Source organism: Salmo trutta, chromosome 18 (genome assembly GCF_901001165.1).
Source record: "Salmo trutta chromosome 18, fSalTru1.1, whole genome shotgun sequence".
Lineage (NCBI taxonomy): Eukaryota > Metazoa > Chordata > Actinopteri > Salmoniformes > Salmonidae > Salmo > Salmo trutta.
The window spans coordinates 29,899,963-29,918,937 of record NC_042974.1 but is presented as its reverse complement, the minus strand read 5'-3'; the positions used below and the strand labels follow the sequence as shown (position 1 = coordinate 29,918,937).

General features: G+C 41.3%; 1 protein-coding gene across 1 annotated transcript in view; it reads left to right on the top strand.

Moving 5' to 3' along the window:
* LOC115153164 (PDZ domain-containing protein 8-like) overlaps positions 1-18,975 on the top strand; it is a 66,749-nt gene that overhangs the window by 24,809 nt on the left and 22,965 nt on the right. Inside the window, exons 2-3 of the mRNA XM_029698286.1 lie at positions 23-151; positions 13,150-13,252. Of these exons, the coding sequence (XP_029554146.1) occupies positions 23-151; positions 13,150-13,252 (232 nt within the window). The remainder of the gene's footprint in view (positions 1-22; positions 152-13,149; positions 13,253-18,975) is intronic.

The following is an 18,975-nucleotide window of genomic DNA, read 5'->3' as shown; positions in this document are numbered from 1 at the left end:
CTACCCTTTTGTGTTTTTCCAGATACAAACCCTTCTTCCCGTTCCAAGTGCAACCTTCCATTGGCTCCTCCGCCTGTGACTTGGACCTCTCTGTTCAGGACTCAGGATTGGTTGAGGGTCGGCTTAGGGTCACCCTCGTTGAATGTAGCAGGTAGGATGACGATTTCTTGGTAATATGGGAGAGGGGGGTGATATTTCCCTATGCATTACAGCAATCCCCCTTTTATCAGAGAATATATAAAATAATAGAATTCTACACATCAAGTCAACCCTTCCCATGTTGTGTGTGGTTAGTGTTATGGTCCAAACAGGCCTATGAGACCATAAGAATAAAATGCTATTGATCATTATTAGTAGTTCAGCAGTACTCACAGTTTGTGTCTGCGGTCTCCACAGCTTTCCTGCACAGGGGATGCTATATACTTTATGTAACATACAGTATGTTCAGCACTTTTTATGCAGAATCATTAGGTAGGCCACCCACTGTGTGTATTCTAGCCTGGTTTGAGCTACTTGACAGGTTAGGATATATCTTATGGTGAAAACCACTTTTATTACATCAGCATTAAAAGGACCTAAGATGTCTGGACTATATCTTAACATTGCATTTGTCACTAGTATCTAAGCTAGGTGTCTAAGCCTGCTCTTCATAAATGATCAAGGCCTTTTATTCTCTAGCCACAGAAAGGAAATGCAGCACTAATCAACTTAACCAGCAAGGCTACATATTTACAAGGTGATTGAGTTACCGCCTGCTCAAACTAACCTAATCCGTTTGGGTGACAATGCCTACCACAGTTTCAGGCTGACTACACCGCTCACGTTGTGTGCGCGAGCGTTGAAAAATACATTTAGACATGCATGTTATTCAATTATTGCACCCACACTGCTCGCGCGCTCCAACGAGCGTCTGCGTTGCCAAGGGCTAAAATAGAAGTCAGTTCTATTTCTGACGCAGATCGCACTGCAAGTCCTGCCTCACTCATCTCATTGGTTTATAGAAGCAGCTACCAACGTGCCATCTCCTCATTGGTTACACCCATGTGGGTGACTGAAAGACGAACGAGGTCTGTGCCGGTAATGCACCTAATTTATGAAAGTTGCCAATCGCAATATAAGAAGAGAGAAGACTTTTTTCAAGAGAAGAAAAAGCGGAGGAGGAGAGATGACTAGAAACGATTTGGTTGACCATTTTATGTTTGGATTAATTGGCGGAGTAGAGGACCTTGTGCATTTCAGGTAAAATATCAACTCAATGTTTATATCCCAAGACAGATTAGCTAGCAACTGCAAGCTAGCTAAATAGGACAAATTAGCTAGCAAGTGCAAGCTAGCTAGCTAAATTGCCATAAATGTTTAATGCTTTTTGACCTGTCCCCAAATTAATATAATTGGTTCAGAGTTTGTTTTGATATTTTAACCTGCGTGTCGTGATCGCATTTGGTGTGGGGGGACAAAATACATTTATGCACGATGGCGCACGCGCGCAGCTGGTTTGGGTTCCGTGTTAGATGGCGCCTTAAAGCAGCCTTTTGTCTCGGGTAGGTGATGTATCCCTTCACTAGTCTCCTCTCCCTTCCTAAAACACACCCACTTCTGCACTGGGCAAGGGCTGTTGCGGTGACTGTGTTACCACCTCACCGACAGTCATGACCGCAGTAAAATTCCATGTGACTGTTGAGTCATGGTAATCTCCTCTTATGCACTCTAGGCATGCTTTAGTAGTACCGAACTTGCTAATGGCCTAATGGCCTGGTACTCAGGGCTCTATTGTCCCTCTAACCACTCTGACATCAATGCAAATGGCATCGAAACACAATGAAATGGAAAAGTGCTTTCTAAGGTGATGATTAATTCAAAACACACACAGGCATATTAGTGCTTATGCATCCGCAGAGGCTTATGAGCCCAAGCACGAAATAAAAACCTGAATTATGACTCTGCCGTTATACAATATATAACCTACAGCATATTACGCATGGCAGAAAAACAAAAAACTAAACTGATTTTAAGATGCCTTTCAGTACATAATTGGTCTAGCCTATACTCCAAAATTTTAAACAAATTAGAGTAATCGCTTTTAAGTGTAGACTGTTATTTATTTTTATTATTATTCATACCAGATGGAGTGGTTACCTTATGCTCTGTTCCAAAATGTCTATCCAAATCAAATTTTATTGGTCACATACACATGGTTAGCAGATGTTAATACGAGTGTAGCGAAATGCTTGTGCTTCTAGTTCCGACCGTGTAATATCTAACAATTTGACAACAACTACCTTATACACACAAGTGTGTAAAGGAATGAATGAATAAGAATATGTACATATATGGATGAGCGATGGCCGAACGGCATAGGCAAGATGCAGTAGATGGTATAGAGTACAGTATATACATATGAGATGAGTAATGTGGGGTGGTATTTTTTAAAGTGACTAGTGATACATTCATCACATCCAATTTTTTATTATTAAAGTGGCTAGAGATTTGAGTCGGTATGTTGGCAGCAGCCACTCAATGTTAGTGATGGCTGTTTAACAGTCTGATGGCCTTGAGATAGAAGCTGTTTTTCAGTCTCCCGGTCCCCGCTTTGATGCACCTGTACTGACCTCGACTTCTGGATGATAGCGGGGTGAACAGGCAGTGGCTCGGGTGGTTGTTGTCCTTGATGATCTTTTTGGCCTTTCTGTGACATCGGGTGGTGTAGGTGTCCTGGAGGGCAGGTAGTTTGCCCCCGGTGATGCGTTGTGCAGACGTCACTACCCTCTGGAGAGCCTTACGGTTGTGGGCGGAGCAGTTGCCATACCAGGTGGTGATACAGCCCGAAAGGATGCTCTTGATTGTGCATCTGTAAAAGTTTTTGGTGACTAGACAAATTTCTTCAGCCTCCTGAGTAGAGGTCGACTGATTAATCGGAATGGCCGATTAATTAGGGCCGATTTCAAGTTTTCATAACAATCGGCAATTGGTATTTTTGGACACCGATTGTGGCCTATTTTATTTATTTTTTACACCTTTTATTTAACTAGACAAGTCAGTTAAAAACACATTCTTATTTTCAATGATGGCCTAGGAACGGTGGGTTAACTGCCTTGTTCAGGGGCAGAACGACAGATTTGTACCTTATCAGCTCGGGGATTCGTTTTTGCAACCTTCCGGTTACTAGTCCAATGCTCTAACCACCTGCCTTACATTGCACTCCACGAGGAGCCTGCGTGGCAGGCTGACTACCTGTTACGCGAGGACAGCAAGAAGCCAAGGTAAGTTGTTAGCTAGCATTAAACTTATCTTATAAAAAACAATCAATCTTAACACTAGGTAACTACACATGGTTGATGATATTACTAGTTTATCTAGCGTGTCCTGCGTTGCATATAATCGATGCGGTGCCTGTTAATTTCTCATCGAATCACAGCCTACTTCGCCAAACGGGTGATGATTTAGTACTGTCGTTGCACCAATGTGTACCCAACCATAAACATTAATGCCTTTCTTAAAATCAATACACAAGTATATACACTGCTCCAAAAAATAAAGGGAACACTAAAATAACACATCCTAGATCTGAATGAATGAAATAATCTTATAAAATAATTTTTTCTTTACATAGTTGAATGTGCTGACAACAAAATCACACAAAAATAATCAATGGAAATCCAATTTATCAACCCATGGAGGTCTGGATTTGGAGTCACACTCAAAATTAAAGTGGAAAACCACACTACAGGCTGATCCAACTTTGATGTAATGTCCTTAAAACAAGTCAAAATGAGGCTCACTAGTGTGTGTGGCCTCCACGCGCCTGTATGACCTCCCTACAACGCCTGGGCATGCTCCTGATGAGGTGGCGGATGGTCTCCTGAGGGATCTCCTCCCAGACCTGGACTAAAGCATCCGCCAACTCCTGGACAGTCTGTGGTGCAACGTGGCGTTGGTGGATGGAGCGAGACATGATGTCCCAGATGTGCTCAATTGGATTCAGGTCTGGGGAACGGGCGGGCCAGTCCATAGCATCAAAGCCTTCCTCTTGCAGGAACTGCTGACACACTCCAGCCACATGAGGTCTAGCATTGTCTTGCATTAGGAGGAACCCAGGGCCAACCGCACCAGCATATGGTCTCACAAGGGGTCTGAGGATCTCATCTCGGTACCTAATGGCAGTCAGGCTACCTCTGGCGAGCACATGGAGGGCTGTGTGGCCCCCCAAAGAAATGCCACCCCACACCATGACTGACCCACCGCCAAACCGGTCATGCTGGAGGATGTTGCAGGCGGCAGAACGTTCGCCGCGGCGTCTCCAGACTCTGTCACGTCTGTCACGTGCTCAGTGTGAACCTGCTTTCACCTGTGAAGAGCACAGGGCGCCAGTGGCGAATTTGCCAATCTTGGTGTTCTCTGGCAAATGCCAAAACGTCCTGCACGGTGTTGGGCTGTAAGCACAACCCCCACCTGTGGACGTCGGGCCCTCATACCACCCTCATGGAGTCTGTTTCTGACCATTTGAGCAGACACATGCACATTTGTGGCCTGCTGGGGGTCATTTTGCAGTGCTCTGGCAGTGCTCCTCCTGCTCCTCCTTGCACAAAGGCGGAGGTAGCGGTCCTGCTGCTGGGTTGTTGCCCTCCTACGGCCTCCTCCACGTCTCCTGATGTACTGGCCTGTCTCCTGGTAGCGCCTCCATGCTCTGGACACTATGCTGACAGACACAGCAAACCTTCTTGCCACAGCTCGCATTGATGTGCCATCCTGGATGAGCTGCACTACCTGAGCCACTTGTGTGGGTTGTAGACTCCGTGTCATGCTACCGCTAGAGTGAAAGCACCGCCAGCATTCAAAAGTGACCAAAACATCAGCCAGGAAGCATAGGAACTGAGAAGTGGTCTGTGGTCACCACCTGCAGAACCACTCCTTTATTGGGGGTGTCTTGCTAATTGCCTATAATTTCCACCTGTTGTCTATTCCATTTGCACAACAGCATGTGCAATTTATTGTCAATCAGTGTTGCTTTCAGTTACCTTAGCTTTCTTGGGAACAGGAGTAATGGTATTCCTCTTGAAGCATGTGGGAACCGCAGACTGGGATAGGGATTTAACTTTTTTTTAATTTTAACTTTATTTAACCAGGAAGGGTTCATTGAGATTTAAAATCTATTTTTCAAGAGCGTCCTGGCCAAGATAGGCAGCACCAAGTCATTACAAAAATGACAAATAACATGAAAAACTACAAGTAATCTAGTAAAAACCATAGAATTCACAAGAGTATAACAAAATCAAAAACAGCAAATTAAAAACATTGACAGGTCAGGGAATCAGTCTCAACATTTTTCATCAGTGATTTAAAAACACCAATCGGGACACGTTCTTCCAGTTTAAAAGTATTTTGTAAGGCGTTCCAAGACGATGGTGCAGAGTACATAAAAGCCCTTTTACCAAATTCAGTTCGGACATTTGGAACAGTTAGTAGAATAAAGTCCAGCGAACGAAGAGAGTACCCACCACATTTCTGAACAATAAAAATACCCAGATAAAAGGTAGTAAACCCCAAATGGCTTTGTAAATAAAAGTATACCAGTGACTGAGCCAACGAGTGACTAGAGAAGGCCAGCCAACCCTGGTATACAAAGTGCGTGGTGCGTAAGGGTTTTGCAGTTTAAAATAAATCTCAAAGTGCCATGGTAAAGGGTGTCAATTGATCTCAAACACTGAGCGGAAGCATTCGTATATAAAATATCCCCATAGTCTAGTAAAGGCATAAATGTACCTGATTGATTGATTGATTGATTGATTGAATATGTCCGTAAACACACCAGCCAGCTGGTCTGGGCATGCTCTGAGGACGCGGCTAGGGATGCCGTCTGGGCCGGCAGCCTTGCGAGGGTTAACACTTTTAAATGTTTTACTCACATTGGCTCCGGTGAAGGAGAGCCCCCAAGTTTTGGTAGCGGGCTGTGTCAGTGGCACTGTATTGTCCTCAAAGCGTGCAAAGAAGTTGTTTAGTTTGTCTGGGAGCAAGACATCGATGTCCTCAATGGGGCTGGTTTTCTCTTTGTAATCCGTGATTGACTGTAGACCCTGCCACAGACGTCTCATGTCTGAGCCGTTGAATTGCGACTCTACTTTGTCTCTATACTGACGCTTAGCTTGTTTGATTGCCTTGCGGAGGGAATTGCTACACTGTTTGTATTCAGTCATGTTTCCGGTCGCCTTGCCATGATTAAAAGCAGTGGTTCGCGCTTTCAGTTTTGCGCGAATGCTGCCATCAGTCCACGGTTTCTGGTTGGGGAAGGTTTTAATAGTCACTGTGGGTACAACAACACCGATGTATACGCTGAGTTTTTTAGCAAGTGCATCAATGTTGTTTTCCGATGCTATCCGGAACATATCCCAGTCCATGTGATCGAAGCAATCTTGAAGTGTGGAATCAGATTGGTCGGACCAGCGTTGAACAGACCTGAGCATGGGCGTTTCTTGTTTTAGTTTCTGTCTATAGGCTGGGAGCAACAAAATGGAGTCATGGTCAGATTTTCCGAAAGGAGGGCAAGGGAGGGCTTTGTATGCGTCGCGGAAGTTAGAGTAGCAATGATCCAGAATTTTGCCAGCCCGGGTTGCACATTCGATATGCTGATAAAATGTAGGGAGCCTTGTTTTCATATTAGCCTTGTTAAAATCCCCAGCTACAATAAATGCAGCCTCAGGATATGTGGTTTCCAGTTTACATAGAGTCCAATGAAGTTCTTTCAGGGCCGTCGATGTGTCTGCTTGGGGGGATATATACGGCTGTGATTATAATCGAAGAGAATTCTCTTGGTAGATAATGCGGTCGCATTTGATTGGAAGGAATTCTAGGTTAGGTGAACAACAGGACTTGAGTTCCTGTATGTTGTTATGATCACACCACGACTCGTTAATCATAAGGCATACACCCCCGCCCTTCTTCTTACCAGAGAGATGCTTGTTTCTGTCGGCGCAATGCGTGAAGAAACCGGGTGGCTGTATCGACTCTGATAACATATACTGAGTGAGCCATGTTTCTGTGAAACAGATAATGTTACAATCTGATGTCTCTCTGGAAGGCAACCCTTGCTCGAGTTTCGTCTACCTTGTTGTCAAGAGACTGGACATTGGCAAGTAGTATACTTGGGAGTGGTGAGCGATGTGCCTGTCTACGGAGCCTGACCAGAAGACCGCTTCGTCTGCCCTTTCTGCGATGCCGTTGTTTTGGGTCACCTACTGAGATCCGATCCATTGTCCTGGGTGGTGGACCAAACAGAGGATCCGCTTCGGGAAAGTCGTATTCCTGGTCGTAATGTTGGTAAGTTGACGTTGCTCTTATATCCAATAGTTCCTCCCGGCTGTATGTAATAAGACTTAAGGTTTCCTGGGGTAACAGTGTAAGAAATAATACATAAAAAAACTAAATACTGCATAGTTTCCTAAGAATGTGAAGCGAGGTGACCATCTCTGTCGGGAGAGAACGAGTCTGGGAGAGAACATATAGCCCTAGGCGATGATGTTGGTTTATTGAATGTGCAGGGTGGCTTGCAGAGAGAGCCTATAATTTTTTGGAATTTGTATTTGATTTTGAATAGCCTAGTAATAGGGATTTAAAAAAAAGGGTTTTATAATGCCTTTATCTCCTCTTTCCTTTATTAATTTCTAGAGCGAGCAGAGGGGCTGTCAACAGTTTAATGAAATATGTTTAGTTGCGAAAACGTTTATCGAAATTCCCAAACATATCACATGGTTTCCCAAAGTAAGTACTGGGTAGCTGCAGGAACAGGGTTGGAGAGCCCATGGCATACAGAGATTGGGATGAATATCACCTATCGTGCAGCGAGAGCATGCTCTACAAACAGTGGTTGATGTGTGGAGTGAAATAAGTGTTTCTTATATTTATTTCTCAGCTGCTCTTATTAAGCACATGCTCCACTATAAATCCTAAGTAGCCAACCCGGCATCATTGAAAAAGGGACGGTTAGGAAAGGGTGCGGCCTGCATTCGCTATTCGAGAGCATACGGATGACATGTCTTTTTTTCCCATGCCCATCCTTCTGCCCATATGATAATGGGCCATTCTAAATTCAAAATATCTTTACATCTTATTAAAGACCAGATTAAATTGAGAATAGTCTGATGGGTGAAAATATGATAACTTGAGAGAACAGCTGTGCAGCCTGAGGCAAAGAAGAGGGCAAGCTTTTTTTGTGACTTTCTCAAATCATCAATAGCCTTTAGTCACATCTTTCAGCCCATATAAGTTTTGATTTCTAAGGTTTATCATTGACAACTAAAGTTACCAAATGACAAAATCTAGCGTATAGGACCTGTTTCAGATCATCACTTTTATTCTCAACATAGCCACTTCATATGCGCACTCGCTCCGGAATGGGAAAAAAATCCTTTCTATTTTATTCAGCTAAGTTCAATTAAATTCCTCTTGCTATAATATAAAATAATGGCACTGGACTTAAAAGCATATCTTGTCAGGTAAATGAACAAGCCTACAGACTATGGCATGGAGCATAGCCAGATAACATAATTTAAGACAACTCATATTTTGTTATTTTGAAATACATTTTCATCCAAGTATTCCTTTAGATCTGACTAAAAGAAATAATGGATTTATTGTGATGGTGTATATTACATTGATTTATTTGACTTTTTTAAATGTAGATTTTGGAAAGGCATGCATCAGCGGCTTGTATGCGTGGAGGCCTTGAGATGCTAAACATGTTTATGTTAATTAGCTGCCAATTACCGTGAGACCGGCAGACTTTTGCATGACAACCAGAGGACACAATTTCATGACCTCCACAGCCCTACTCTGGGCCAATGAAAATGTGTAAACATGCCAGCTCTGGGCCTGAGATCTGTCTCCTCCACCCTCTCCTGATGGTGGTGTAAGCCTTTGTTATGTTGCTTGGGTCTGGTATAGTAGTGGAGTGGCTGCAGACGGTAGGACATCCAGAAACAGCTTCTCATTAATAATGCACAGTCCCTGCCCATTATGAGGCCAGGCCAACGCTATGGCTGGCTGGCTGGCACTCCTATCCTCACAGCTGCTGCAAATGGATACCCTATTACCTCACTGGGCCAGCCAGACATGTCTGACAATGACAACCATCCACTTCAACTTACCGTGCCCAATATTGGGTTTGTCTCTGTGGGATGGAGACAAATGCAACCAAACTGCGAGGTCTTAGTTTTTGGGGAATAGGCAATGCATTTTTAAGGAATAAAAGGTTGTTGATATTCAGAGGAATATCAGAATATTCTACATAGGCCTGAAATTAACAGTGAACTGGTTCAGATTCATATTTGATCGATTGCAAATTGCAACAGGATCTCTTTAAACTGCCTATCATGTTCTTTATGTTCTCCTCTTAGTTTTGATTGGCTACTTTCTATCTGGTTACTACCAACAGATGGTGAGAAACCTCTTAAAATGTAATGATAGCATGCTTGCTTTTTCTTGCCTACCATGTATCCAAAATACATCGCTAGTGAAAGTGGTGAAAAATGGATTTCGAAGTGAATAATATTTTTCTGCAAATTAATTCAAAATACACATTGCATATATTTTCACACGTTAATACTTAGTGGAAGAAGCTTTGGCAGTAATTCAACTGTGACTCATTTTGAATTAAGATTTTGCCAACTTTGCACAACTCTTACAGCAGCTGTAGTTTTTGTCAATATTGCTCAAGCTGTTTGGTTGGGAATCATTGATGGGCAGCAATATTCAAACATTATCTTTGGTGTTAAAATGTGTGTAATTCTCCTGCTGAGAAATAAAAGTCAGAAGACTGCTGTGGGTTTTCCTCTAACTTTTTACTTGGGCTCCTTTTAATATTTATTTAAATCCGTACCAACTCCCCAGTCCCTGCCGGTGACGAGCATATCCATAACCTGATGCTGCCACCACAATACTTATAAATACAGAGGGTCAACAACTTTGCTTTCACTCCACATTACTGGCCTGTATGACAAAGTGAAAAGAAGAAAGCCGGTGTTAAAAAATCCACTCCAAATCATCCATTCTGTTTGCAACAAGGCCCTTAAAGGTAAACTTAACGAAATTACATTGCCACGAGCAGTAGGTTGTGTTGATCTGTAGGAATAAAATCCAAATGAATCCCTTTAGATGTAATTGTAAGGCATCAAAATGTGAAGACTGCAAGGGGTGTGTAGACTTTTGCTAGGCTCTGTATGAATACAGAGTACCAGTGAAATGTTTGGAGACGCCTACTCATTCACTTTTTTTTTTCTTAAAAAAAAAAACACTCTCCTTCTTGGTCAAATAGCCCTTACACAGCCTGGAGGTGTGTTGGGTCATTGTCCTGTTGAAAAACAAATGATAGTCCCAGTAAGCACAAAGGTGGCGTATCGCTGCAGAATGCTGTGTGCCTTGCATTCTAAATAAATCACTGACAGTGTCAGCAGCAAAGCACCATCACACCACCTCCTCCATGCTTCACTGTGGAAACCACATATGCGGAGATCATCCGTTCACCTACTCGGCATCTCACAAAGTCACGGCAGTTGGAAGCAAAAATCTCAAATTTGGACTCATCAGACCAAAAGACAGATTTCCACCGGTCTAATGTCTATTGCTCGTGTTTCTTGACCCGAGCAAGTCTCTTCTTATTGGTGGCCTGATTCATGCAATTTTCTCACGCAGTTGATGTTGAGATGTGTCTGTTACTTGAGCTATGGGAAGCATTTATTTGGGCTGCAATCTGAGGTGTAGTTGACAAGTTACATCATAGCACTTGATGGTTTTTGCGACTGTGCTTGAAGACACTTTCAAGGTTCTTAATGTTCTGTATTGACTGACCTTCAAGTCTTAAAGTAATGATGGACTGTCGTTTCTCTTTGCTTATTTGAGCTGTTCTTGACATAATATGGACTTGGTATTTTACCATATAGGGTTATCTTCTGTATACCACCCCTACCTTGTCACAACACAACTGATTGGCTCAAATGCATTAAGATGGAAACAAATTCCACAAATTAACTTTTAACAAGGCACACCTGTTAATTGAAATACATTCCAGGTGACTACCTCATGATGCTGGTTGAGAGAATGTCAAGAGTTTGTAAAGCTGTCATCAAGGCAAAGGGTGGCTACTTTGAACAATCTCACATTTAAAATATATATTTGTGTAACACTTTTTTTGGTTATTACTGTGTTATTTTATTGTTTTGATGTCTTCACTATTCTACAATGTAGAAAATAGCAAAAATAAAGAAAAACCCTTGAATGAGTAGTTGTGTCCAAACCTTTGACTGGTACTGTTTAAACTGTATTACATTAATTAAAAATATTCAAGAGCTTTTTTGGTAACTGATTTAAAGCCAGGCCCTTGGTAGTGAACTAGTTAAGACACTGGTCAAGCCAGAAGAGGGGTGTCCAAAGTTTTAGTGGTCGGCTTTTACCAAAATTCAGAAAGGAGGTCGAAGATTTATAATCAGTCAGTGGCAGTATTAAGTTATGAAGTCTGTGTAAAATGCACTGTCTACCACCACCAGATGGAGACATAGTCAGTATATTGTTAATCCAGAATCCAGTATCCACACATCCTGTATAAATACAGAGCTTGTTGTATACAGTAATTGGGGACTCAAAGTAATGGGTTTATCCAGTGGTCTAATTTAGAAAAATAAAAAAGGTTACTACCGTTTTCTTTTATTTGCTTTTTTAAACACTTGTCAGTTGTATTTTTATGACCTTAAAATTAACTAAAAAAATATATTTTGAAACCATCAATTTCAAATAGGTCTACGTACTGTATATTGTAGAAATGAATCCTACAATATACAAGACTCTCCTAGGTATTAATTTGGACAGTGAAGCAAAAACTTTTAATTTGGCTCTATACTCCAGCATTTTGGATTTGAGATCAAATGTTTTATATGATGCGACACTACAGAATGTCACCTTTTATTTGAGGGTGTTTTATATAACCGTTTTACCGTTTAGAAATGAAAGAACTTTATGTATCTAGTACCCCCTATTTGAAGGTGTCATATGTAGTCAAGTGTAGTATTTGGTCCCATATTCCTAGCATACAATGACTACATCAAGCTTGTGACTCAACAAAATTGTTGGATGCATTTGCAGTTTATTTTGGTTGTCTTTCGGATTATGTTGTGCCTAATAGAAATTAATGGAAAATAATGTATTGTCTTTTTGAAGTCAGAATAGAATGTTTCTGAACACAATGTGGATATTACAATGATTACGGATAATCATGAGTCAATCTAAAATAATGATGAGCGAGAAAGTTACAGGAATAAATATTATACCCCCCCCCCAAAAAAAATGTTAGCCCCCTGTTATTGGTAATGGTGAGAGGTTTGCATGTCTTGGGAGTATGATCTTTGTGCGTCTAACTCTCATCAGTATTCAGGATTATCCATAGTCATGGTAGCATGACATTAATGTTGAAGTGTTCATAAACATTTTCTATTCTTATTTACAATAAAAGTGACACCATACATTATTTACCATTCATTTATATTGGGCACATCATCATCTGAAACACAACCAAAACAAACTGCAAATGCATCCAACAAGTTTGTATAGTCACAAGCTTGATGTCATTTTGTGCTAGGAATATGGGACAAAATACTACACATTTGACTACTTTCATACACAAGTACATTTGTAAAAATACTTATGACACCTTCAAATTGGGGTACTGGATACATATATAAAGTGCTATAAAACATATGTATAAAAATACCCTCAAATAAAAGGTGACATTCTGTACTGTCTCTTCATATGAAACATTTTATCTAAAATGTTGGAGTATAGAGACAAATTAAACGTTTTATCTTCACCGTCCAAAAGAAATATGTACGGGAGTGTAAATAGCTCAACACTTCAAATGAGCAGATACTACTGCTATACTACAGTAGTTTATGCTTTTCTTGTGTATTTTCATCACTACACCAGGGGGCAGCAATAGCCTTGACAGTGTTTTGTTTGCTTTAGTATAATTGTAACATCTTAGTAGCACCAGAAAACACAGTGGCATCAACAGGTTTACATACAGTAGGCTATGCACTATACATAGGGAGACCAGGAGAATCCGCAATGATGTACTGTCTAAATGAGCTTTTTCTTCTGTAATTTCTCCTTCAGGCTGTTTATCCTGGGCTCGTATGACCGAGAGACCTACGTGCACTGCACCTTTGAGCTGAGCAGCCATGAGTGGAAAGAGAAGACGCGCAGCTCCATCAAAACGGTGGGCTTCTCTTCAGATACTCCCCTCCCCCATGTAAAACAGCAGTCATCTTTCTTAAAGACCACCCGAGTGGAATTCCTATTTGTTCCGACAAAAAGCCAGAAGGCTACTGACACGTTTGATCCCCCATGTTCAACAAGGGGAACCTTTTTCCTTAAGAAGAATGACAAACAAAGTATCGTATCGGTGCTCCATGTTTTTTTTGTGGTCCAAATAATCAATTGTCACGTTTTGACAATAGTGTTTAACTCTTATAGATGAGGTACGTTTGTGAAACGTTAATTTGCTAAGTAGGTGTTTTGTAATGGTGACATTTATCGGTTTTACTGATTTTTATCCGTTTTTATTCACAGATATTAACATGATAGAGACCATAGCCATTAGAGAAGAATCATGAAAGACTTGATCTATTGATACAAATGTTTTAAGTTCCCTCATCTGAGAAGTCAATTTCCCCCAGTAACATTTCGAAAGAAAAACAAATAATCAGGCCTTAGAGCAAACCTTTTCTAATTGCAGCAATTCAGAGATATTAGCATTTTCACATGGGGGTTGTTCGGAAGTAAGGACTAACGACCATTTGAGACTGAAATGTCAAGTCTAGGCTAATTGCTGACTCCACCGCTCACACATCCCAACGCTGCTTCTTTCTGTGTGTATAACTGCCATTCGTATTGGCTCAAAGTTCATTTTAGTTTCATTCAAGAGGTAATTACTCTGAACAATTATTTAATATTCATTGTAATTAAAGGAGCAGCTTCCATCCTGTCCAGCAGGGGGCAATGCCACTAACATTTGTTCTTCGCTACATCTCTTCCAATAAATGTCTCAGTAATCCTTATTTACTGAGTATCCTCTCAGTAAGCCATGCTTTCTATTATGACATGATCTGTAAATTACAGTTGTGTGCGTGCGTGTGTGATGTTTGTTTTGAAGAGGGAGCCAATGAACATCTCCATTTTTTTTTTTACCCACATTAATTTGAGAGTGCGACCTAATTTTATCTCTACCATTACATTTTCCCATATTAAGCTTGTTTGAGTTTCACGCTTTGCTTCAAAGTGTTTTTTTTGTTGCTCTGTAGCCTACAGTGCATTCAGAAAGTATTCAGACCTTTTCCACATTTTGTTATGTCACAGCCTTATTCTAAAATTGATTTAAAAAATTCTCTCATCAATCTACACACACTACCCCATTATGACTTTTTTTTTTACATTTTAGCAAATATATTAAACATTTTAAAACTGATATGACATTTACATTGGTATTCAGACCGTTTACTCAGTACTTTGTTGAAGCACCTTTGGCAGCGATTACAGATTAAGTCTTCTTGGGTATGACGTTACAAGCTTGGCACACCCATATTTGGGGAGTTTCTCCCATTCTTCTCTGCAGATCTTCTCAAGCTCTGTCAGGTTGGATGGGGAGTGTCGCTGCACAGCTATTTTCAGGTCTCTCCAGAGATGTTTGATTGGGTTCAAGTCAGGGCTCTGGCTGGGGCACTCAAGCACATACAGAGACTTGTTCCGAAGCCACTCCTGCATTGTCTTGGCTGTGTGCTTAGGGTCGTTGTCCTGTTGGAAGGTGACTCTTCACCCCTGTCTGAGGTCCTGATGACTCCGGAGCAAGTTTTCATCAATGATCTCTCTGTACTTAACTCTGTTCATCTTTCCCTTGATCCTGACTTCTCTCCCAGTCCCTGCCACCCAGTCCCCACAGCACGATGCCAACACCATGCTTCACCGTGGGGATGGTGCCAGGTTTCCTCCAGACGTGACGCTTGGCATTCAGGCCAAAGAGTTCAATCTTGGTTTCATCAGACCAGCGACTCTTGTTTCTCATGGTCTGTGAATCCATTAGGTGCCTTTTTGGCAAAGTCCAAGCGGGCTGTCGTGTGCCTTTTACTGAGGAGTGGCTTCCGTCTGGCCACTCTACCATAAAGGCCTGACTCCACAGAAGAACTCTGGAGCTCTGTCAGAGTGACCATTGGGTTCTTGGTCACCTCCCTGACCAAGACCCTTCTCCCCCGATTGCTCAGTTTGGCCAGGCGGCCAGCTCTAGGAAGAGTCTTGGTGGTTCTAAACTTATTCTATTTAAGAATGATGGAGTCCACTGTGTTCTTGGGGACCTTCAATGCTGCAGAAATTTTTTGGTACCCTTTCCCAGATCTACGGACATATCCTTCGACCTCATGGCTTGGTTTTTGTTCTGACATGCACTGTCAACTGTGGGACCTTATATAGACAGGTGTGTGCCTTTCCCAATAATTTCCAATCAATTGAATTTACCACAGGTGGACTCCAAGTTGTAGAAACATTTCATGGATGATCAATGGAAACAGTATGCACCTGAGCTCAATTTCTAGTCTCATAGCAAAGGGTCTGAATTAGAAGTCGACCGATTAATCGGAATGGCCGATTAATTAGGGCCGATTTCAAGTTTTCATAACAATCGGTAATCAGTATTTTTGGCCACCGATTAGCCAAATTATTTTTTATTATTATAATTTTTTTAACTAGGCAAGTCAGATTAAGAACACATTCTTATTTTTCAATGACGGCCTAGGAACGGGGGTTAACTGCCTTGTTCAGGGGGGATTCGTTTTTGCAACCTTCTGGTTACCAGTCCAACGCTCTAACCACCTGCATTACATTGCACTCCACAAGGATTAACAGGCTGACTACCTGTAACGCGAGGGCAGCAAGAAGCCAAGGTAAATTGCTAGCTAGCATTAGACTTATAAAAAACTACCAAACTTAACATAATCACTAGTTAACTACACATGGTTGATGATATTACTAGTTTATCTAACGTGTCCTGCGTTGCATATAATCGATGCGGTGCCTGTTAATTTCTCATCGAATCACAGCCTACTTCGACAAACGGGTGATGATTTAACAAGCACATTTGCGAAAAAAGCACTGTCGTTGCACCAATGTACCTAACCATAAACATCAATGCCTTTCTTTAAAATCAATACACAAGTATATATTTTTAAACCTGCATATTTAGTTACTATTGCCAGCTAACATGAAATTGTGTCACTGCTCTTGCGTTCATTGCCTGGCTCGTTGCGAACTAATTTGCCAGAATTTTACGTAATTATGACATACCATTGAAGGTTGTGCAATATAACAGGAATATTTAGACTTAGGGATGCCACCCGTTTGATAAAATACAGACCGGTTCCGTATTTCACTGAAAGAAAAAAGGTTTTGTTTGAGATGATAGTTTCCGGATTCGACCATATTAATGACCTAAGACTCATATTTCTGTGTGTTTATTATATTATAATTAAGTCTATGATTTGATAGAGCAGTCTGACTGAGCGGTGGTTGGCACCAGCAGGCTCGTAAGCATTCATTCAAACAACACTTTCGTGCGTTTTGCCAGCAGCTCTTCGCAATGCATTGCGCTGTTTATGACTTCAAGCCTGTCAACTCCCAAGATTAGGCTGGTGTAACCGATGTGAAATGGCTAGCTAGTTAGCGGGTGTGCGCTAATAGCGTTTCAAACGTCACTCGCTCTGAGACTTGGAGTAGTTGTTCCCCTTCCTCTTCATGGGTAACGCTGCTTCGAGGGTGGCTGTTGTCGATGTGTTCCTGGTTCGAACCCAGGTAGGAGCGAGGAAAGGGACGGAAGCTATACTGTTACACTGGTAATACTAAAGTGCCTATAAGAACATCCAATAGTCAAAGGTATATGAAATACAAATGGTATAGAGAGAAATAGTCCTATAATTCCTATAATAACTACAACCTAAATCTTCATACCTGGGAATATTGAAGACTCATGTTAAAAGGAACCACCAGCTTTCATATGTTCCCATGTTCTGAGCAAGGCACTTAAATGTTAGCTTTCTTACATGGCACATATTGTACTTTTACTTTCTTCTCCAACACTTTGTTTTTGCATTATTTAAACCAAATTGAACATGTTTCATTATTTATTTGAGGCTAAATTGATTTTATTTATGTATTATATTAGGTTAAAATAAGTGTTCATTCAGTATTGTTGTAATTGTCATTATTACAAAAAAAAAAAAAAAAATCGTCCGATTAATAGGTTACGTCTTTTTTTGGGCCCTTCAATAATCGGTATCGGCGTTGAAAAATCATAATCGGCCGACCTCTAGTCTGAATACTTACACATAAGGTGTGTTTATTTTTTTATCTGTTTGCAAAAATGTCTAAACCTGTTTTCGCTTTGTCATTATGGGTTATTGTGTGTACATTGATTAGGAAAAAAATCTATTTCAGATTAAGGCTGTAACAAAATGTGGTCTGGGGTCTGAATACTTTCTGAATGCACTGTATGTGTAATAGTGCAAGTGATAGCCGAAGGCAGTAGCCATTTATAAAAGCTATGAATCACAGACATGCTACAACACCTTTTCCTCAAACTTTCCTTCCAATGTAAAACCTCAACTGCAGCCGCTGAGGTAAAAGTGTTCAAGTTGCCCGGTGCGTCCCTCTAATGGCTCCTCTACAGACAGATCTGTTGCCAGCTCTCCATTAATATGCAACCTAGAGATGCAGATGCAAAGTGGCATTTAGGCTATTTTATCAGCCTCTTCCAGCTTGTGTCCCAACAGGACTCCATGCTAAGGATTAAAGGCGATACCATCTGAAAAAAGGTCACTCTCTCTCTTTGCATATTCCTTTGCATTTTTATTCCAAGAATGATTGCCTGAGATGAAGCCCAACTTTCCTCTGAACTGGGCTCTTTGTGTGGCACGTATGTTCATGGTTTTCATGCTATTTAACTACTTTGTCGCTCTCTCTCTCTCGCTCTCTCTTTCTCTCTCTCCTTGAGCAGCTCTCTCTCCTTGAGCAGCTCTGTCCTCAGAGTAGCATTTTTCCAGGAGAATTGGTTCAAGCTCTTAAATGATATTATTGACAGTGTTTTTCACAGCCATTTGCAGCTGTCTGTAGATATTTACTTAGTGGTTTCACACAAAAGACACGCACAACACTGGTTTCCATTGGAGAGTGCTGCAAAGCCTGCTCTTGAATAACCTGTTTGCAGAAAGAAAATAGTGTTATCATTCATACTAGTTGTGTGGTCACAGTTGTAGCTTAGAGTATAGTGTAATTTTACTGGTAAATTATTGTAAACCAGGATAAGGTTTGAATGGAATTTTAAGTTGAAAACCTAAAGTCTAAAACGTACTGAGCTATCTGCTTCCGTTTTACTCTCACCTTGACCATACTTCACCGACATCGAGTTATAGCACGGTTTGCTTTCCTAATATTGATTTTAGATGTGTTTCCCTTCCTATTGTAGACTAGAGGGGGGCTCGCTCCCTTCACACTCCTTCCTGCCATCACATAATACCCAGGCATACCCCTTTTGTGTCCTCCACCCGTCTCAATATGTGTAGGGGAGAGGAAACGTTGCGGACGCTTCGGTAAATGTAGCCTTTTTCCATTACCAAGCTGGGCTGGGTTTATTAGTGACAGGAGGCCTGTGGTGCAGACTGCTCCGCCTTACGTGTTTGCACATCTGCCCAATTGATTCCATCATCAGCCATCAACTGGCCCCGAGTGCTGATGCTTTCTGACAGGCTACCAGCCAATGTGTGTGTCTGTATGTGTTTATACATATGTTTTCACATTTGTGTGTTAATGGTAAATAACCAATTGATTGATTTAAACTAGATTATTTAAAAAAAAATGTTTACATGGTTCTTTTTACATGGTTCTTCATTTGTTGTCCAAATG